The sequence below is a fragment of the Dendrobates tinctorius genome, unplaced genomic scaffold (genome assembly GCF_039654945.1).
Source record: "Dendrobates tinctorius isolate UK_male_01 unplaced genomic scaffold, ASM3965494v1 ptg000103l, whole genome shotgun sequence".
In the NCBI taxonomy this organism is placed as follows: Eukaryota; Metazoa; Chordata; class Amphibia; order Anura; family Dendrobatidae; genus Dendrobates; species Dendrobates tinctorius.
Genome location: NW_027361771.1, coordinates 9,112,501 through 9,136,112, shown reverse-complemented (window position 1 = coordinate 9,136,112; position 23,612 = coordinate 9,112,501). Strand labels below are relative to the sequence as shown.

Here is a 23,612-nt window from a genome sequence, read left to right as displayed (position 1 = left end):
TCAAATACTGTACAGTACAAGCTTACTGCTCACTGTGCAATATTCTTCTCAGCGAACAGTGACAGTGCACTCCCTCAACAGCTTTGATGAAAAGTGCTGAGCCGGCAAGAGAGCGCACTGTCAGTGAGAATTATAAGGTGCTTCCTGAAATGGACATCACTGATGATGCTTTCCTTCAGGATGGGGACAGAGGCTGTCGAAGTGACCACAACCTCTGGCTCCTGATGACTCTCTGTTTGAGTATCCCAGCATACACTCGGCACTCTCAAATGAAGCGTCATCAAAATGGTAAAAATAAATAAATTAACCTGTTAAACTATAGAGTGAAATCGAAGGAATTTTTAATTAAACCATATTAGAAAAAGTATTATATTATTAAAATAAATGTACATTTTGCATGAAAATTACTGGTTTTGGACCACCCTTTCAAAAGGTAGTCTGACGGCCCAAACTGCCAGTATAAACAAAGCACAAAGGCCTATAGGGAAAATAGTCCCTAAAAAATATCACCTTTAGTTATCTAATCGCTGCCTGGGTTCTGCAGAAACCGAAGTTTAATCAAGTGTGCACCCTTCGCTATTTACACCATTCCAACCACTGGTTTTGTATACCCCCACCTCCTTCCCTGGTGATTAACAACACTGACGTACGGACCACAAGAAAGTGCTGTCAATCACCAGTGAAGGATTGGTGGACATGCAAAACCAGTGGCTGGAATGGTGCAGGGAGTCTCTTGGTCACATAAATTGTGCACTGAACACTTTAATTAGTAGATTTAGTTTCTGCAGAACAGAAACAGAGATGAGGACACTAGGGATGTGTTCACAGTCATTTTTTTAGGCGTTTTTAGAGTAGAAACCTGATGAACGAGCGCTGTTCTTGACAGCATGTAGTCCCGTGTGAACAGGACTTGTGCTGCTGAGAGCAATGACAGACTGTGTACACAATGATCATTCTGTGCACATCAGAAGCACGGTTGGCCTGCCTAAAAAGGCTATAAATGATTGCCGATTGAGAAATATGTAGCCGATTGGCGTACGTTTTCAGCTGTTGATCATGAACAGTACATTAGCCATCACCCGTGGCTCATAATCCGCAAATCAGATGACTTACGTAAATACATCCTTAAAGATCACAGTTGTTACTTGTGTTTGATGTTGAGACAGTTCTACAGTCAAGTACATTCACTCAGTGGTAGCAATCTCAAAGGGGTGTGATTGAATTAATCTGAATAGGAAGTAGCCAGAGCTAATTTCGACCTTGTTATGTTTTGAAAATCTTGAACGATAAAGTCTAAATATTAGATGGCAAATAACCCTCCGCACAGCATGCCATTAAGATCTCTATTTTAAATCGTCTCTGTAATTTCAAGTCCTATTTACAAGCATATAATTGACTGATGTGGGGACTTCTTCTTAAATTAAAATTGCACGCTGTCAAAAAGTTGATACTCTGTAATTAGCGAAAGGAAGAATGATGTAAAGATGATGTCAGGAAAGGGATTGACACATGTATTATGCCTTGCAATTTTTGTCAGTGAAGAACACGCGGTTACATTTTCCTTATTTATTCATAAGGCGCCTGACAAATGGACCTGATGCATTTTACACGGCCGCACTTTTCAGATCAACCTCGAAAAAAGGGTTATTTGAGCTTCTAATTTTATATTCCTTTTCTAATTCATGAAGAATAAGAGAGCTTTTCAATTCCATGCTTTTAAACTAAAATATCTCCTGCACTCCCTGTGGTACGCAGTCCCGTTAAAAATGTTGAACCTGTTGAACCCTTTAACTTTATCAGACTCTGTCTCCCATTTTTTTTTTTTACAAACCACATCAAGGTTTAGCTGAACTTTGATGTGGTCATAAATCACCTGAGAGACTTATAAAGCACTGTCAGAAAGACTAACACATTCTTGGTTTAAAGGGGTCATCCCTCTTCAGAAAAGCTTGGCTCGTCATACTGCACTTTACACACCATCCCCAGGTGTGTGGTATTGGGTGAGGCGCTGATGTCAGGCCAACAGCACAGCATTCAGTCTATCCGACCAGAGCTGCTGAGCTCACTAATTGGTTGTCACGCTTTTGCCAATACCAGACATTGGGAGCAGCGGCAGAACTAAGCACTGGACCTGGAGACGGTGAGTAAAGCACGAGTTGTATTTTTTATAACAAACTGCTCCAAGGGATTAAGATTTGAAAATTGGACAACCCCTTTACCTTATTCAGCAGCTAGCCATGTGATAGGAAAAAAAAGGACCTGTCAAAGCCAAACAGTGCAAAAATATTTAACGTAACCCAATAGTAAGAATCGTTTGAAAGAGAACCTGTCATCAGGATTTTATACCCAAACCAATGGCATTTACAGTATATAAAGGCGCCTTAAGGCTGAGTAAATCCTCACCTTGTAGAAAGACGTTTTCCTGTTATAGAAAAATCCAAAGTTGAAACTGTATGCTAATGAGTTGCAGGTGCAGTGAGCTGGTCCTGCACTTACATCTACCCTACCTCTCTTCACATCTGCTGCCTGCCTCCTATCTGTGACTGCACTTACATCTCTCCTGCCTCTCTTCACATCTGCTGCCTGCCTCCTGTCTGTGACTGCACTTACATCTCTCCTACCTCTCTTCACATCCACTGCCTGCCTCCCGTCTGTGACTGCACTTACATCTCTCCTGCCTCTCTTCACATCCGCTGCCTGCCTCCCGTCTGTGGCTGCACTTACATCTCTCCTGCTTCTCTTCACATCCGCTGCCTTACTCCTGTCTGTGACTGCACTTACATCTCTCCTACCTCTCTTCACATCTGATGCCTGCCTCCTGTCTGTGGCTGCACTTGCATTTCTCCTGCCTCTCTTCACATCCGCTGCCTGCCTCCTGTCTGTGACTGCACTTACATCTCTCCTGCCTCTCTTCACATCTGATGCCTGCCTCCTGTCTGTGGCTGCACTTGCATTTCTCCTGCCTCTCTTCACATCCGCTGCCTGCCTCCTGTCTGTGGCTCCACTTACATCTCTCCTGCTTCTCTTCACATCCGCTGCCTTACTCCTGTCTGTGACTGCACTTACATCTCTCCTACCTCTCTTCACATCTGATGCCTGCCTCCTGTCTGTGGCTCCACTTGCATTTCTCCTGCCTCTCTTCACATCCGCTGCCTGCCTCCTGTCTGTGGCTGCACTTGCATGTCTCCTGCTTCTCTTCACATCCGCTGCCTGCCTCCTGTCTGTGGCTGCACTTGCATGTCTCCTGCCTCTCTTCACATCCGCTGCCTGCCTCCTGTCTGTGGCTGCACTTGCATCTCTCCTGTCTCTCTTCACATCCGCTGCCTGCCTCCTGTCTGTGACTGCACTTACATCTCTCCTGCCTCTCTTCACATCCCCTGCCTGCCTCCTGTCTGTGGCTGTCAGGTCACTGAAACATGAGTCATCTGTCAAAAATAGAAGGAAGGCAGTGGGCAGGGAATGTAGAGCAAAGAGGCAGAATTGTAAGTGCAGGGCCCACCCTCAGCACCCACAAGTCATTACCATACAAATTCATGTATGGATTTCTCTATAACAACAAAATTGATTTCTACAAGAAAAGTAAGGAATGGATTTACTCAGCATTAAATCACCTTTACATACATGCCATAAATTTGAGTAAAAAATTGTGATGACCAGTTCTCTCTAAGATCAAAATACATGCCATTAATAAAAAAAGTCCCAAATTGGTCCATATCCTTTCACCTTGTACCAACATCCCCCAATACATGTAGCACAAGTTGGTAACGGGTGTTTGGAGCGGGTTCAAGGGGTGAGTCAGACCTATATCCAGAAGATAATGGCTGTGAAAACAGACAGGACCTGACTAACAGCAGTGGGTGGAGCAGAGCTCCAGCTGTGATTGTTAACCTGTTAAATGCTGTTGTCAAACTCTGACAGCAACATTAAAGGGAATCTGTCACCACATACAACCTAGCTAAACTATTACTATGAAGAGCAGGAAGGAGGTGTCATTCAATGCACTGCTGATAAAATGATAGTAATGATTTTTTTTTTACTTTGGAAAAAAACGACTGTAAATCTAATCTTAACGCTAACACAATCCTAATCACAACCATAACTGCAAAGAATAGAAAAAAATTATTTTTTTAATTTTAGAACGTTTATCTATTTTTTATTTTGATCACTGTGATAGGATCTACCACAGTGATCGAAAGGAACTAATGGGAAAAATTCCCTATTGTTGCTGGGTATTGGCCGGCTTATCTCGGCGGGCGTACTGGCAATGTGCCCGCCCTTTTTTTCCAGGAAGATGACACAGAGGGCCGGGGAACAGATCAGGGGAGGGCCTGTGCATGTGCGGAGGTATCAGGGTGGCTCGGGGGACCCCATTACTGTCATGATCCATGCTGGATCATGTCAGATAAGAGCACTGTTAACCTTTTTTTTTTCCTCTCTCTAGCTTTGTGTTGAGAGATAGTTTTGCCCCCGGTGGCCGTATGGTCATTGCACTTTGTGCTTAGAGATAGTTTTGCCCCCCGGTGGTGGTTAGTGTAATTGCACGGGAATCACTAACAGGTGTGTTTACTCAATAAAGGTGTGTCAATTGTGCTCACTGACGTTGGTGATATTTTGATTGTTGGGCTTTCCAACCATCCTAGGTGAAGGAAGGAGCTGGATGGGGAGCTGGAGGAGAGTCCAGGGCGGCTTATTCAGAGTCTTGGAGTGGCAGCTATGGTGTCAGCGAGGAGTTTGTGTAAAGCATGGTGGAGTGGCAGCTATGGTGTCAGTGAAGAATTCCTGCAAAGCTTGGTGGAGTGGCAGCTATAGTGTTGAGCTGGACTCGGTTGCTGGACAGCTGCACTCAGGTGCTGGACTCGGTTGCTCCAAGGCGGCACTCAGTGCTGGACGCTGTTGCTGTAAAGCTGCACCCAGGTGTTGGACATGGTGGAGGAAGATGCACTCAGGTGTTGGTCTCTGTTGCCAGAAGCAAGTGCATCAGAGCAAAGCTAAGTGTTTCCCTGTTTGTCACTTTTCCTCATGTTGGTGTTATTGCAGTGGTGGGGCCAGTGCCTGCGCCACCCAGCTCCCTAGCAAGGGATAGGTGTACGGTGTGCCAGGGCTACAGGTTCCTGAGTGGCGCCCGGTGCGGAACCGGCATAGGGAACGTTAGGAGCATTAGGGACACTGACTCAGGGGAGTGCAGGAGGTCTCCACTTTCCCCGTTCCCCATCACAGGGCCCTCTATTGTAAATGTTTCCCTATCTCCCTTTGTCTTGTTGTATTAGTTACCGGCCTGCGTGCCGCGTCACACTGGACAATTACACGTGCCGCGTCCTGTTGTTTCAGTTACTGGCCTGCGGGCAATGTCGCACAGGACGGGGCACATGACAATTTTTCTCTTCTCTGATATGTTAGATCATATCAGAGGAGAGAGAAATGAATTGTAAATTGTACTTTATTTTTGTGATCGCCGTTATTCTCTGAATAACGTCGATCACATGACAGGGGACCTGCCGTGATCATGTTCTCCGGGACCTCACCTACTTACGGTAGCCGAGACTCTGGAGATTTTCTGGCGCTGAGGGCGGCTATACTCTTGTTTCTCAGCGTCGTTAAAAAGCTTTGCTGAAGAATAAGTACCTTTAGCTGCCGCTATTAAAAGGCGTATCGGTGCAATCCATTATCTCTATTATTTTTTTTTTTTTTAGGGGGATGAGTTATACATTTTTAACTTTCCTTGGGAAAATATAAGAGAAATAGGTTCTTAGAACATAATTGCAGCAAATGTGGTTGGGGAATCAGAAGTAAATCTATCTAGTTACAGTGGGGAAAATAAGTATTTGATGCACCGCACATTTTGCAAGTTTTCCCACCTAAAAAGAATGGAGAGGTCTGTAATTTTTATCGTAGGTACACTTCAACTATGGGAGACAGACTTTTAACCCCTTAACCCCCAAGGGTCGTTTACACGTTAATGACCAGGCCAATTTTTACAATTCTGACCAGTGTCCCTTTTATGAGGTAATAACTCTCGAAACGCTTCCATGGATCCCACTGATTCTGACATTGTTTTCTTGTGACATATTGTGCTTCATGTTAGTGGTAAAATTTTGTTGATATGACTTGCGTTTATTTGTGAAAAAATGGAAATTTGGCAAAAATTTCGCAATTTTCGAACTTTGAATTTTCATGAATATAAATCACAGTGATATGGCACACAAAATGATTAATAAGTAACATTTCCCACATGTTTACTTTACATCAGCACAATTTTGGAACCAAAATTTTTTTTTGTTATAAGGCTAAGTGCAGACGTACTTTTTAGCCCTGCGGATTTTTCCGCGCAGGATTGAAGAAATCCGCAGGTCAAATGACCTGCATTTTTCCTGCGGATTTCTTCCTTTTTTCTTGCGGTTTTCCCCTGCGGATTTGGAGAATGGAGCAGGTGGAAAACCGCACAAAAGTAGTGGCATGCTGCATATTTTGAACCACAAGAAAACCGCGCGGAAAAATCCACAGCATCTGCACAGCGTTTTTTTTTCCAATTGACTAACATGCTACTGTACATCACAATGCGGATATGCAACGTTTCTGCGCGGTAAAATCCGCTGCGGATCCGCTGGATATCTGCATCGTGTGCACATGGCCTTAGGGTTAAAAGTTGACCAGCGATTTCTCATTTTTACACCACCATTTTTTTTAGGGACCACATCACATTTGAAGTCACTTTGAGGGGTCTATATGATAGAAAATACCCAAAACTGACACCATTCTAAAAACTGCACCCCTCAAGGTGCTCAAAACCACATTCAAGAAGTTTATTAACCCTTCAGGTTCACATGAATTTTTTGAATGTTTAAAAAAAATGAACATTTAACTTTTTTTCACAAAAAATTACTTCAGTTTCAATTTTTTTCTTTTCCCAAGGGTAACAGGAGAAACTGGACCCCAAAATTTATTTTGCAATTTGTCCTGAGTACGCTGATACCCCATATGTGGGGGTAAACCACTGTTTGGGCGCATGGCAGAGCTTGGAAGGGAAGGAGCGCCGTTTCACTTTTGTCACTAAAGTTTATAACACCCGATCGTGAAAATAAAAAAATCATTTTTCCCACAAACATGATCTTTTAGTCCCCAATTTTTTATTTTCCCAAAAGTTGTTGTCCAATTTGTCCTGAGTACGCTGATACCCTATATGTGGTAGAAAACTACTGTATGGGCACACATCGGGGCTCGGAAGGGAAGTAGTGACGTTTTGGATTGCAGACTTTGATGGAATGATCTACGGGTGTCATGTCACATTTGGAGAGCCCCTGATGTGCCTAAACAGTGGAAACCTCCACAAGTGACCCCATTTTGGAAACTAGACCCCCCCAAGGAACTTATCTAGATGTGTGATGAGAACATTGAACCCCCATGTGCTTCACAGAAGTTTATAACGTAGAGCCATAAAAATATAAAATCATATTTTTTTCCATAAAAATATTTTCGCCCCCCAATTTTTTTTTTCCCCAAGGGTAACAGAAGAAATTGGACCCCAAGAGTTATTGTGCAATTTGTCCTGAGTATGCTGATACCCCATATGTGGGCGTAAACCAGTTTTGGCACATGGCAGAGCTCGGAAGGGAAAGAGCACCGTTTGACTTTTTCAAAGCAGAATTGGTTGGAATTGAGATCAGACGCCATGTCACATTTGGAGAGCCCCTGATGTGCCTAAACAGTGGAAACCCCCCAATTCTAACTCTAACCCTAACCCCAACAAACCCCTAACCCTAATCCCAACCCTAACCATAGCCCTAACCACAAACCTAACCCTAACACACCCCTAACCCTAATCCCAACCCTAACCCTAATCCCAACCCCAACCCTAATCCTAACTTTAGCTCAAACTCTAACGCCAACTTTAGATCTTGGATCCGGGGGCCTGCAGGGAGGAGGCCCTCAGAACAACGCGATCACATTGCGTTGTTCTGATGGTGTCAGGGATGCACGCAGGGAGCCCTCTCCCTGCGCAATGCTTTCCTATGCCACTGGAAAGTTGCAATCATGTTTGATTGCAGTGTGCTGGGGGTTAAAGTGCCGGGTGTCAGCTGTGATAATCAGCTGACACCCGGCCGCGATCCGCCGCAGTCCCCCCGTGAGCACGGCTGATCGATGAGGACGTACTATCCCGTCCATGGGAATTAAGTCCCGGGGCACATGGACGGGGTAGTACGTTACATGGCAGAAAGGGGTTAAAAACAATCCATAAAATCACATTGTAAGATTTTTACATAATTTATTTGCCTTTTATTGCATGAAATAAGTATTAAATACAATAGAAAAATTGAACTTAATATTTGGTACAGAAACCTTTGTTTGCAATTACAGAGGTCAGACGTTTCCTGTAGTTCATAACCAAGTCTGCACACACTGCAGCAGGAATTTTGGCCCACTCCTACAGATCTTTCAGGTTTCGGGCCTATCACTAGGCAACATTGAGCTTTAGTTCCCTCCAAAGATTTTCTATTTGGTCCAAGTCTGGAGACTGGCTACGCCACTCCAGAACCATGAAATGCTTTGTGTTATCTGCCTGTTTTGTGGTTCAATAAAGCAATTGCCACACTGTTTTACCCTCACCCTGTGTTGTCTGAGTAGCGTTATGCCCATGTTTAAAAGGAGAGCTGGCGTTCGGCATGATGATCCCTGGTTCATGCGGTTCCGGCTGGCGGACTGGGGTGCCCGCTGACCCGTCGTGTCTCCAGACTCGGTATGGAGACTTTCTCTGGGGCTACAGGAAATCAGGCATTGCAAAAAAGTCATAGATATTTTCTAATCAGCCAGAAGATGGAAATAGTTCTATCACTAGTACAGATCTAAAATATATCCTAAAAGACAAATATATAGAATCATAGAATCGCAGAGTTGGAAGGGACCTCCTGGGCCATCTGGTCCAACCCCCTGCTCAAAGCAGGATTCGCTAAATCATCCCAGTCAGATGTCTGTCCAGCCTCTGTTTGAAGACTTCCATTGAAGGAGAACTCACCACTTCTCGTGGCAGCTTGTTCCATTCATTGATCACTCTAACTGTCAAAAAGTTTTTTCTAATATCTAATCTGTGTCTCCTCCCATTCAGTTTCATCCCATTGCTTCTAGTCTTTCCTTGTGCAAATGAGAATAAAGTTGATCCTTCTACAATGTGACAGCCCTTGAGATATTTGTAGACAGCCTCTGTAGTAGTACCCCCTCTGTACTAAGTGTAGCTACAATATACCTCCAACTTGTCCTTTACAGTCTTCCCGGGCTTTTTTTCATCTTTTTCTTTTCCACCAGGCGTCCTTTTATCTTCCTTCATGCCTCCTCCTTTTTTATCTTCTTTGCCTCCTTTCACATGCTTTAGATCCAACACTAGAATCAAGGTGATAAAAATTGAACATTTGTTCAGGTTTCTAAAAATGATCATGTCTAATCATATCTAGCAACAAGCCTATGCATTTTACTCACTGTTTAAAAAAAGATTATATATATATATATATATAATTTTCTTTCCTTTTTGTATTATTGAGCCTCTTACACCCCCCACAGCTCCAGTGCTGATTCTCTGGTACCCTGAGGCATCTCTGTGACAATCGGGAGGTAGTGTCTACCTATATGACCACGGCAAGTAACAGCCTTGGCAGTAATGCTGGGGTGTGTCGCAGAGGACCGCTGACACAGTGACTGGCAGCAGCATTCATATATGTAAGTAGCAACTCTCTGCTGTAGAAAAGTAAATAGAGGGTCTTGAGGACCAACATAGTAGCATTGGACAAGAGGGATTTAAATGGATGAGGTCAGTGGTTAGAATCTACAGTATACCCTGGACAACCCCTTTAACTGGTTATCCTGGTGAGATAACACCTTTAAAATCAAAATAATCAAGATCAGTGAACAGATTATTTCTCTAAACAATGTATTACTTCAGAGGCCCAGATATTATCACTTGCTAATCTCACCTACACTCTAGGTTTCTTTGGGGTTTTCCATTTACATTGAAATAAATGGTAGGCGTTAATGTTTTCTAAAGTGCTGTGGTTAATGACAAGCTAAAAAAAGGTCACATGTTGGCTGACATGACTGCCCTGCCCATGCGATGAGTCACGATTATCAAGCACAGCTTTAATTGCACACGTGAAGAGTCTAGATTCAAGATTAATATTAGCTGCTACAATCACAGGAAACCAGTTCCCATATATAACAGGATGGATGCTATTAACATGACCCCATGGTGAGTGGGTTACCTATATGAAGCCCACACAGACTGATGGCTACTTTGGCATCTTCTCATTTAAAAGTTTTCTATCATATTTTTAGGCCCCTATGCACATTATATAACTGTCAGATGATTTCCCCCAAATTCCTTCACTATGTCCTCTATGAAAGGATCCTCATGCGACAGATTATTCCAGGGAAAACAAAAGAATTCAGCAGGCCGGATCCTTCTCTCCCCTGACATCAGGAGGCCTCCATACACCTTAGATTGTCCATGGATCTGCTGATATCAATGGGACCAGATGAAACCTTCTTTTTCTTGTTAGCAGAAAAAAACAGCCTACCAGCACCAGGTCAGATCACAAATGCACAAGCGGGATGCAGCAGACCCAAATTATAAAAACAGGGGCAGCACAGGTGCAAACTACTGATGAAAGAAGCCACTCACAAGCATACCAATTTAAGGAGGAGTGGCTGTCTAGTAAAAAAAAATGCACACAAATGAGGCTTGAATAGAACGTCAGTAACACAGGTATGTGTGATGCACAGTGTGCGGCTTACAGCTTATTAATGACAATTACCGTATATACACGTGTATAAGCCAAGATTGTCAGCACTTTTTTTGTGCTGAAAACACCCTCCATAGCTTATACACAAGTCATTGACCAGAAAGCCAGCGGGGGAGGGGGAGCGACAGAGCAGCGGCAGGAGCTAGCGGCTGTGGCACAGTGACAGCTGCCGGCTTCCAGAAGACATCATACTCAACCCTCCTCACGTCGTCGCTGCATATCCGTCCCGGCAGTTCTCCTGTGCTGAGCGGTCACGTGGTACCGCTCATTAAGGTAATGTATATGCACTGCTTTCCAGTCCCATAGGCGTGGAGCACATATTCATTACCTTAATGAGCGGTACCAAGGGTGAGCCATGCATACAATGATGGGACAGGGGAGAGCCATGCATATGACGATGGGAGGGGGGGTGAGCCACGCATACAACAGGGGGAGCCACACACAGCAGGACAAGATGGGGAGGGCCACATATAGCAGGACAGGACAGGAGAGCCACACATGCCAGGACAAAATGGGGGAGCCACATACCAGGACAGGTCGGGGGGCAGCCACATACCAGGACAGGTCAGGGGAGCCACATATCAGGACAGGATAGGGGAAGCCACATACCAGGACAGGATGGGGGAAGCCATATACCAGAACAGGATGGGGGGAGCCACATACCAGGACAGGATGGGGGGAGCCACATACCAGGACAGGACAGGGGAGCCACATACCAGGAGAGGACGGAGGAGCAACATACCAGGACAGGATGGGGGGAGCCACACACCAGGACAGGACGGAGGAGCCACATACCAGGACAGGACGGAGGAGCCACATACCAGGACAGGACGGGGGAGCCAAATACCCGGACAGGATGGGGGGGAGTCATGTACCAGGACAGGATGGAGGAGCCACATACAGTACCAGGACAGGACGGGGGAGCCACATGGGAGGACAGGATGGGGGGAGCCATGCATAGCAGGACAGGGATGAGGGGACAATACATACCCGGCTTAAACTCGAGTCAATAAGCTTACCCAGTTTTCCGTGGCAAAATAATGTGCCTCGGCTTATACTCGGGTCAGCTTAAACTCAAGTATATACGGTAGGTTGTTGTTTTTGAAATTACTGTTAGGACTCGCAAGCGTGAGGACCCTTGACGTGGGTTCATCAGTAGTTTGCGCCTGTGCTACCCATGCCTTTATAATTTGGGTCTGCTTCATCCTGTTTGTGCATTTGTGATGTGACCTGTTGGTAAGGCTGGTTTATCTGTTTTCTTTTTTGAATTTATGTCCTTTAGGTTGTTGTTTTTCTTGGTAGCACAGCCTAGCTTTGTGTATACATGCCAGTATGATATCACAAAGCTAAATAAACCTCAGCCATACTAGCATACGAGTTAATAATTAAAAAAAAAAGGCTAATGGATCTACGCCTACAAATTGTGCCAGGCGACAACAGATACCAAGGTCATCTACACAGTGTGCACAATTTTTAGGCAAGAGAGTATCTTAACCATAACATCATTCATATGCAGATGTTCCATCTCTGAGCTGTATAGATGCTTATTATTATTATAGCTTATTGGATGAAGTAGATCAGGTGATCTATTTGTGTAATGAGGAACGGTGAGGTCTAAGGATATCGGCACCCTTTATCAAGCAGATTGTTCCCCTCAGGCAAAATGGGCATTGCCTTCCAGTAAATGCAGCACATGCAGCTTCTAATCCACCACAAAAGATTGCTGCTATTTTCACTGCAAATCCCATAACGTTTCTAGGGAATCTTCTGAAAATTAGGGACAATTCTTTTATTCTAGAGCACGAGGATTACCCTCTGTCCACTAACTGATATAACTTCTCATTCAAGATCCTGCAGTTGCAGGGGTTTCCTATATACAGTGACTTGTAAAAGTATTCACCCCTTTGGCATTTTTGTGCTTTGCTAGGTTACAACCTGGAATGTCACTTTTTTAGGGTTTGCATTAGTTCATGTAAAGAACATGCCTACAACTGTGAACATTTTATCTTTTTATTGCGAAACAAACAACAAATAGGACAAAATAACTGAAAACTATAGTGTGCATAACGATTTATCCCCCTATAGTCAGAACTTTGTAGAGACTCCTTTTGCTGCAACTACAGCTGCAAGTCACTTTGGATAAGTCTCTATAGGCTTTGCACATCTTACCACTCGGATTTTTGCCCATTCCTCAAGGCAAAACTGCTCCAGTTCCTTCAAGTTAGATGGTTTCTAGTGATGAGCGAATATGCTTGAATAACATCTTATCTAAGCATGCTTGGGTATTATCCGAACATCTGCGAGTGCTCGTATGTTGTGTTAGTCGCCACGGCTGCATGATTTGCGGCAGAAGACAGCCTCAACATGTGTGGGGATTGGCGGTTTGTTAGAGAATCTCCACATGTGCTGATGCTGTCTAACTGCCGCAAATCATGTAACCACAGGGACTCGAACATAATGCTCAGATAAGACATTATCCGAGCACGATCGCACATCACTAATGGTTTGGCGAACAGCAATCTTCAAGTCAGACCACAGATTCTCAATAGGATATCAGGACTATGGCTAGGCCTCTCCAAAACATTTACGCTTCCCCTTAAACCACTTGAGGGTGGCTTTAGCAGTATACTTTGGGTCATTGTCTTGTTGGAAGGTGAACCTCGGTCCCAGTTTCGAATCAATGACAGAATGAAACAGGTTTAGCTCAAGGACCATTTTCCATGTCTCTGCTGTAGAATAACATCTCCACAGCATAATGCTGCAACCAACATATTTCATTGTGGGGATGGTGTTCTTGGGGTGATGAGCAGTGTTGGTTTGCGCTTCAGCGTTTACTTTAGTGACCAAAAAGTTCAATTTTGGTCTCATCTGACCACAGCAGCATGTTTGGCAAATTCAAAACAAGACAATTTTCATAAGTAAAGACTTTTTTCTGCCCACTCTTCCATAAAGGCCACCTCTATTGAGTGTTTATTGAGACGTATGGACAGATACTGTAGTCTCTGCTTGAGAGCTCCTTCAGGGTTACCTTAGGTCTCTGTGCTGCCTCTCTGATTAATGCCCACCTTGCCCAGGCTGAGAGTTTTCAGCGGGCGGCCCTCTCGTGGCTGGTTTGTCTTTCCACTTGATAATGAATGTGATGGTGCTCCAGGGGGATCATCAGAGATTGGGATATATATATATATATATATATATATATATATATATATATATACACACATATATATTTTATAACCCAACCCTGACTTACACTCACTGGCCACTTTATTAGGTACACCTGTCCAACTGTGTGTTAAGACTTAATTTCTAATCAGCCAATCACATGGCGGCAACTCAGTGCATTTAGGCATGTAGACATGGTCAAGACAATCTCCTGCAGTTCAAACCGAGCATCAGTATGGGGAAGAAAGGTGATTTGAGTGCCTTTGAACGTGGCATGATTGTTGGTGCCAGAAGGGCTGGTCTGAGAATTTCAGAAACTGCTGATCTACTGGGATTTTCACGCACAACCATCTCTAGGGTTTACAGAGAATGGTCCGAAAAAGAAAAAAAATCCAGTGAGCGGCAATTCTGTGGCCGGAAATGCCATGTTGATGCCAGAGGTCAGAGGAGAATGGGCAGACTGGTTCGAGCTGATAGAAAGGCAACAGTGACTCAAATTGCCACCCGTTACAACCAAGGTAGGCAGAAGAGCATCTCTGAACGCACAGTGCGTCGAACTTTGAGGCAGATGGGCTACAGCAGCAGAAGACCACACTGGGTACCACTCCTCTCAGCTAAGAACAGGAAACTGAGGCTACAATTTGCACAAGCTCATCGAAATTGGACAGTAGAAGATTGGAAAAACGTTGCCTGGTCTGATGAGTCTCGATTTCTGCTGCGACATTCGGATGGTAGGGTCAGAATTTGGCGTAAACAACATGAAAGCATGGATCCATCCTGCCTTGTATCAACGGTTCAGGCTGGTGGTGGTGGTGTCATGGTGTGGGGAATTTTTTCTGGGCACTCTTTGGGCCCCTTGGTACCAATTGAGCATCGTTGCAACGCCACAGCCTACCTGAGTATTGTTGCTGACCATGTCCATCCCTTTATGACCACAATGTACCCAACATCTGATGGCTACTTTCAGCAGGATAATGCGCCATGTCATAAAGCTCGAATCATCTCAGATTGGTTTCTTGAACATGACAATGAGTTTACTGTACTCAAATGGCCTCCTCAGTCACCAGATCTCAATCCAATAGAGCATCTTTGGGATGTGGTGGAACGGGAGATTCGCATCAGGGATGTGCAGCCGACAAATCTGCGCCAACTGTGTGATGCCATCATGTCAATATGGTCCAAAATCTCTGAGGAATGCTTCCAGCACCTTGTTGAATCTCTGCCACGAAGAATTGAGGCAGTTCTGAAGGCAAAAGGGGGTCCAACCCCTTACTAGCATGGTGTACCTAATAAAGTGGCCAGTGAGTGTATATTTCTCAACAACTTTGTCCCTTATTTGTTTGGAGATCTCCTTGGTCTTCATGATGTTTGCTTAGCATTGCCTCTTGCTTAATGGTGTTGCAGCCTCTTTGGCCTTTGAGAAAAGGTGTGTATATACTGACAGATTATGTCACACTTAGATTGCACATAGGTGGCCATCTTTTCACTAAGCATGTGACTTATGAAGGTAATTACAGTGCTGTGCAAATTTATTGGGACAAAGCATTTTTTTTAAGTAAAATTGTAAGCTGGTTACCAGTCATTGATTCTTTTTAAATATTTTTATTTAAGTTTTTTCATAAAACTGGGAGGAGGAGGGGGAGGGGGAACAGAACAGGAAAGGGAAGGGGGAGGGAGAAGAGTATATGTACATAGGATGGGTGATGGTCATAAAAAAAAAAATAGAGAACCCTTGTAACAAAGCATACCTTAATAAGTATACAATATACTTATACCACTAAGAGGTACAATAATACTAAACCTTTAAAGAGGAGATGCATGAGGGCGGTCTAGTCCAACCACTTAAGGAGGTGCATGAAAGAAATTTAAACTCGTCTAAATTTACTGTTCCAGACCTTCCACTTATTAGTGTAGGCGAGATTATTATTATTACTGACTGCGTACCTCCATTCAATAGCTTTATGTTGGTAGATTTTGTCTAGGATGTCTGAAAATTTAGGGGGGTCAGGTTTCTTCCAAAAGTAAGCCAAGTTATTTTTAACTACCAAAAGGATGTGTATAACTACCTGTCTCACGGACAGATGCAATTGATCCAAGTCCAAAGAAAGCAATGCTTTTTGGGGAGTCAAGGTGAAGTTTCCTGTAAAGGAGACAATATGACGAGAAACCTGGAGCCAGAGACGTTTTAGTTTCGGGCAAAACCAAAAGATGTGGTAAAGATTCCCCTGTTGTCCGCAACCTCTCCAACAGAGGGGGGAGTGGTCCTGGTTAATGTGGGAGAGTTTGATAGGCGTGAGATACCACCTGTTAAGTAGTTTGAAATAAGACTCGTGAAGAGTCATCGAAATGGTAGATTTATACGTATTTTTTATGGCGATGTCCCACTGCTCAACCCAGACAACAGTCTCAAAGTCGGATTCCCATCTCCTTAAATATATGTTCTTGCAAGAGAGTTCCTCTCTATTGAAAGAGGAATATATATTCTTTAAACTCCATGTATTTTTAGTAGTAAGGTTGCACAGCAGTGAAGACACAATTTCATAGTTAAAAGATTTACCTATTAGAATTTTTTGTACCTTATCTTTCAGCATTAAGTAGGGAATAAATTCAGAGGAGGGGATATTATATTTGATTTTTAGTTCACTGAATGTGAGAAAATTAGACCCATCATGTATATTTTTTTACTTTTTTTATACCTAAATTACTCCAGATTTCTGAGAGAGGGAAGTTAAATATTAAAGCCACCAATTGAAGCGGAAACCTCAAGGCCTGTTCGACTTTGTTAAATTTCTTACATGGTTTGATCAATGATCTCCATGCAGAAATGATGGGACTGAAACTAGGATGCGAAGACACCCTTCGAGGCTCATGAAACAGGAAGTAGAAAAGTAAGGCTGGTTTCACACTTGCGTGTTTTTTTGCGGGATTTTAGCGCTAAAAAACGCATGCGATTTTTTTTCCTATACTTTGCATGGGATGCGCTTATGTGCGCATACACATGCGTTTGTATGCGTTTTTCCGCGCATGCGTTTTTTTGCGGTATGCGCTCGGGCGCACAAAATGCATCCTGTTGCATTTTTTGAGCGTCCGACTTGCCTCAAAAAAACGCATGCGCACGCAATGCGTTTTTTTACAGCAAGACACCCATTATAAGTCTATGGGTGCGCATATGTGCGCATTGGCATGCTTATGTATGCGTTTTTTTGCGCATGCGTTTTTTTTTTACCATTAGTTGGACAATGGAATTTAGGGGTTTGGGTTAGAGTTAGGGTTAGTTAAGGGGGTTTAGGGCTAGGGTTAGGGTTAGCTAGGGTTTAGGGTTAGGGTCAGGGTTAGGGTTAGGGTTAGGGTCAGGGTTAGGGTAGTCATGGTTTGGGTTAGTGTGAGGGGCCACCTAATGTTGGAAAAAAACGCAAACGCGGTAAAAATGCACTAAAAACGCATACAAATGCATAAAAACGCTGCGTTTTTTTCATGCATGCTCATAAAAATGCTTGAAAAAAACGCAGCATTTGTATGCATTTGTATGCGTTTTTTTGCGCTAAAAACGCGCTGGAAAAAAAAGCAAGTGTGAAATTAGCCTAAGTCTTGTAGAGAGTTAAATTTACTTACGTCTCTCTCCAGGCAAAACCAAGCTGGAGGTTTCTGTTTGTTGTTGAGCCAGAACCAGCTCTGTTTAATTAATAAGGCCATATAGTATGCATGCAGATTAGGCAGGCTCGTACCTCCTCTGCTTTTATGCTTATATAAAAATTCTGACGACACCCTAGGCCTCCTGTTGTTCCACACAAATGATTTTAGTAGGCTTTGTAAATTTTGTATGAATTGAAATGGAAGAGTGATCGGTAGCGTAAGAAAAAAATAGATAATTTTGGGCAGAAAGATGGATTTCACAACCATCACCCTACCAAACATAGAGTTCAGTTTGCCTGAAAAAGGAAATGGCCTGAGAGACAGTTGCAAGGATCACATTTAGGTTTGCTTTGACAGTTGCTTGGATAGAACTAGCCAAAGTGATCCCAAGATAGACTATCCCTGTTTCTTCCCAGGCAAATTCAGTACTTCTATTTAGTACTTCGATTTCCGTTTTTGGCATGTTGAGGGTCAAGAATTTTGACTTGTGGGAGTTAATTTTGAAATAAGAGGCCCTTGAAAACATTTCCAGGTCTGCAGCAAGTGCTCTGATGGAATTCAAGGGGTCCAGTAGGGTCAAAAAGAGGTCGTCAGCAAATAGCCCTATTTTAAAATGACGGGAGGGGAGATCAAATCCTGCAATATTTTAATTAGAGCTGATCTTTTCTGCCAGTGGCTCCATCGCTAACACGAAGAGCAGGGGTGACAGGGGGCACCCCTGTCTTGTTCCATTCGAAATGGGGAACTGGTTTGAGAGGCTATTATTGGCATAAATTCTGGCACAGGGAGCAGAGTATAACGCAAAGACCGATGACAGGAATCCTTGGCTAAAACCAAATTTAGTTAAAGTTGCTTCCAAGTAAGACCAATTCAACCTGTCAAAAACCTTTTCTGCATCCAACGCCAGAAATGCCGATCTACTATTGGACAGATTTGCCCTGGTAATTAAATTCAAAACTCTCCTCGCTCCATCCGCCGCCTGACGTCCCTCTTCAAGGCCAATCTGGTCATCGGAAAGCAAACGAGGGAGTATATTTTTCAACCTTTCGGCCAGTAATTTAGAACAAATTTTAATGTCGTTGTTTATAAGCGATATTGGCCTGTAATTTTGCATCTTCTCCGGGTCTCCCCCTGCTTTTGGAATCAGAACAATTACGGCTTCCAGCATCTCTTTTGGGAAGGAGCCCCGAGAAGATGCTGCATTAAATACTGAGACCAGTATTTAGCCTTTTGTCATGTTTTTCAAATTTTTGGTTAAAAGTGTTACACATTTCCTGCAGGGTCCTGGTTTGTGTTTCGAACCCTATTTTCATAACGTCACTGAAAGATTTGAAAACACCTGCTAGAAAACCTTCCGTAACTTGTTTACTGGAACCAAGACATTGGTCCAGATCAAGGGAAGGGGGTGCCACCTCCATTACTGGTGTCACAGTTTCATGTGTTCTTTTAACCCTGGGTCTCTCTGGACTATTATTGGGGGAATAGTCATCAGAGAAACTGTCAGATTCCTCAATGCAAGAATGAGATTTGCTCTCACGGTCATTAGGACCGTTTCTTTTGGCCGAGGTAGTGGTGTCCATCCTCTCTAAAGGAGGATGAGTCTTATTTGAAGGGTTGCTGCACCTTTAGTTTCCCTTAGAAGAGGGCAAGTTAGTTTGGGATTTTGACACTGAGTTTATTAAACCAGAGCTAATTCCTTCTTTAGTAGTTTTATTATAGGTTGGAATCTGTGATTGCTTTAGAAAGGAAGATCTCGACTCATCTCCTTTTAGTGGGGATCTCGACTTGTCCGGGCTTAATACGCTAGGGAAGTCTTCATATGACTGTGAAAGTGCTCCTATGTGGGACAGAGAATTTTTTTGAGACTTAGTATTGTTTCTCGGCTTTGCAGTGGCCATTTTGTACAAGTACCTCCTCTATGGCAAGATTTGTGTGAAAATATACGAGAAGTAAGTGAAGCACTAGAGCTCAGTTTTAAGAAATAGACTCAATGGGATATGGCGTAGGTATTACGAGAATTCAGGAATATATACGAGAATCATGTAGATTACGTACGAGACTTCAAAATCTAAACGAGAATTAATCATATTATCAGACAAAACGAGATATTTAAGTCTACCAGTAATAAACTCTTAGAATATCCCTTAACAAGAATAGTGTGGCAAGATAGTATTACAACATAAAATGAGTATACATGCAATCTTAAATCATTTTAAAGCCCAACCAGTCAGAGATCCTGTATTTTTGTAGGGTCAGCTACCAGTTTAGTAAAGGGGAAACAAGCTTGTGAGTGTTCCTTTAAAAGCTGGTTGCTACGCCAACCAGGTATTCCTATGGGGAACTATTTCCTCAAAGTTCCAGGGAGAGTAGAGATGAAATTTGAAATGTAGAATATATGATTTCAAAGTTTATATATGGCTTCCACTCTTGTGGTCCACCAATAGTTAATACCCGGACAAATGGATTTGGTAGGAAGTGCTATAAAAATTATGCAGGTGAAGGTATAAGTCCCAGGACACCAATTGTCAAATGTCCCTGGTAGTTGAAAGAAGGATTCTGTATAAGGGAGCCTAAATGGACAATATGTAAGGTCCTCTATGACCTAGTAGCAGGGGCTGGCTGGCACTTTTCAGCCTGGGGGGCAATCACAAGGCAGTGGCCCTCCAGTAGCGGTGCTTTTGCCCTGCTTATCTCTGGCCGCTGCATTAAAGAAGCAGAGATAACACACTTTAAAAACAGGGTGGTACATAGATATGGGAACAGAACGGAGCTAGCTGCATATATATGGAAGCAGAACCAAGTTTGCTGCCTACATAGATACTGTAACAGAAGCAAGCTGACTACATAGACATGAGACTGGAACCAAGATTGCTACGTAGATAAGGAAACTAACTGAAGCTTACTACAGAGATATGGGAGCCAAACCAAGCTTACTACAGATATATGGAGGCAGAACCGAGCTTACTGCTACAGAGATATGGGAACAGAACCGCGCTTACTACAGAGATATGAGAGCAGAACCGAGCTTACTACAGAGATATGGGAGCCGAACCAAGCTTACTACAGAGATATGGGGACAGAACCGAGCTTACTACTACAGAGATATGAGAGCAGAACCGAGCTTACTACAGAGATATGGAAGCAGAACCGAGCTTACTACAGAGATATGGGAGCAGAACCGAGCTTAGTACAAAGAAATGGCAGCAGAACCGCGCTTACTGCAGAGATATGGGAGCAGAACAGAGCTTACTACAAAGATACGGCAGCAGAACCGAGCTTACTACAGAGATATAGGAGAACTGAGCTTACTACAAAGATATGGGAGCAGAACCAAGCTTACTACAGAGATATAGGAGCAGAACAGAGCTTACTATAGAGCTATGGGAGCAGAACTGTGCTTAGTACAAAGATATGGCAGCAGAACCTAGCTTACTACAGAGATCTAGATCAGAATGGAGAATACTCCAGAGATATGGGAGCAGAACGGAGCTTACTTCAGAGATATGGGAGCAGAACCAAGCTTACTACAGAGATATGGGAGCAGAACCAAGCTTACTACAGAGATATGGGAGCAGAACGGAGCTTACTACAGAGATATGGGAGCAGAACCAAGCTTACTACAGAGATATGGCAACAGAATGGAGCTTAGTATAGAGCTATGGGAGCAGAACTGAGCTTACTACAAAGATATGGCAGCAGAACCAAGCTTACCACAGAGATATAGATCAGAATGGTGAATACTCCAGAGATATGGGAGCAGAACGAAGCTTACTACAGAGATATGAGAGCAGAACCAAGCTTACTACAGAGATATGGGAGCAGAATGGAGCTTACTACAGAGATATAGGAGCAAAACGGAGCTTACTGTAGAGCTATGGGAGCAGAACTGAGCTTACTACAAAAATATGGGAGCAGAAACAAGCTTGCTACAGAAGTATAGGAGCAGAACGGAGCTTACTACAGAGATAAGGGAGGAGAACCGAGCTTACTACAGAGATATAGGCGCAGAACTGAGCTTACTACAGAAATATAGGAGCAGAGCTGAGCTTACTATAGAGAAATGGGACCAGAACAGAGCTTACTACAGAGATATGGGAGGAGAATCGAGCTTACTACAGAGATATGGGAGGAGAATCGAGCTTACTACAGAGATATGGGAGCAGAACGGAGCTTACTATAGAGATAAGGGAGCAGAGCTGAGCTTACTATAGAGAAATGGGACCAGAACAGAGCTTACTACAGAGATATGGGAGGAGAATCGAGCTTACTACAGAGATATGGGAGCAGAACGGAGCTTACTATAGAGATAAGGGAGCAGAACTGAGCTTACTGCAGAAGTATAGGAGCAGAACGGAGCTTACTACAGAGATATGGGAGGAAAACCGAGCCCTAAGAAAAATAAAATGGAACCTGAGTGCCCTTATCAAAACTAATAATGTCCCCATTTATAACAACAAATAATGTCCTCTGAGTGCCCACAAAGCTCTGAATATACAGAATGATGGCCCTATATACCACAAAACAAAATATGATAGTCCCCAAAGCCCTTTATTATACATTGAGGACCCCAGTTCTCCCTATATATAGTAAAATGGCTACACAGCCCCTATATAAAACAAGATGTTCCCATTGCCCCTAAATATAGTATAATGGTCCCTAATGACCCTATAAACAGCATGAAGGTCCCCCTGCCCCCTATATATAGTATGAAGGTCCCCACTGCTCCCTGTATATAGTATGAAATCCCCACTGCCCCCTATGTATATACAGTTGAAACCAGAAGTTTACATCAACTATATACTGTATAAAAATACAAATCTGCATGTTTTTCTCTACCTGACATGAAATCAGAATAAACCTTTCCCGTTGTAGGTCAAATTGTAAAGCGCTGCGGAATATTTTAGCGCTATATAAAAATAAAGATTCTTCTTATTATTATTATTATATGTGTCTTTATATAGTGTATGGAAACTTCTGGTTTCAACTGTATAGTATGATGGCCCCACTGCCCTATATATATAGTATAAAGGTCCCCACTGCACCAAATAGTTTGGTGGCCCCAGTTGCCCCCATGTATATAGTAGGATGGTCCCAGTTCCCCCATATATATAGTATGATGAACCCAGTTCCCTAATATATAAAGTATGATGGTCCCACAACCACATATATATAGTATGGAGGCACCAGTTCTCCATATATATATATATATATATATATATATATATATATATATATATATATATATATATATATATATATATATATACACAGTGGGGCAAAAAAGTATTTAGTCAGTCAGCAATAGTGCAAGTTCCACCACTTAAAAAGATGAGAGGCGTCTGTAATTTACATCATAGGTAGACCTCAACTATGGGAGACAAACTGAGAAAAAAAAATCCAGAAAATCACATTGTCTGTTTTTTTTTCATTTTATTTTTTTTTGCATATTATGGTGGAAAATAAGTATTTGGTCAGAAACAAGCAATCAAGATTTCTGGCTCTCACAGACCTGTAACTTCTTCTTTAAGAGTCTCCTCTTTCCTCCACTCATTACCTGTAGTAATGGCACCTGTTTAAACTTGTTATCAGTATAAAAAGACACCTGTGCACACCCTCAAACAGTCTGACTCCAAACTCCACTATGGTGAAGACCAAAGAGCTGTCAAAGGACACCAGAAACAAAATTGTAGCCCTGCACCAGGCTGGGAAGACTGAATCTGCAATAGCCAACCAGCTTGGAGTGAAGAGATCAACTGTGGGAGCAATAATTAGAAAATGGAAGACATACAAGACCACTGATAATCTCCCTCGATCTGGTGCTCCACGCAAAATCCCACCCCGTGGGGTCAGAATGATCACAAGAACGGTGAGCAAAAATCCCAGAACCACGCGGGGGGACCTAGTGAATGAACTGCAGAGAGCTGGGACCAATGTAACAAGGCCTACCATAAGTAACACACTACGCCACCATGGACTCAGATCCTGCAGTGCCAGACGTGTCCCACTGCTTAAGCCTGTACATGTCCGGGCCCGTCT

General features: G+C 43.2%; 1 protein-coding gene across 3 annotated transcripts in view; it reads right to left on the bottom strand.

The window, feature by feature from the left end:
- MYCBPAP (MYCBP associated protein) overlaps positions 1 to 23,612 on the bottom strand; it is a 173,315-nt gene that overhangs the window by 20,425 nt on the left and 129,278 nt on the right. For all 3 annotated transcript variants that reach the window (XM_073588047.1, XM_073588049.1, XM_073588048.1), the window contains exon 17: positions 9,236 to 9,369. In XM_073588047.1, the coding sequence (XP_073444148.1) occupies positions 9,236 to 9,369 (134 nt within the window). The remainder of the gene's footprint in view (positions 1 to 9,235; positions 9,370 to 23,612) is intronic.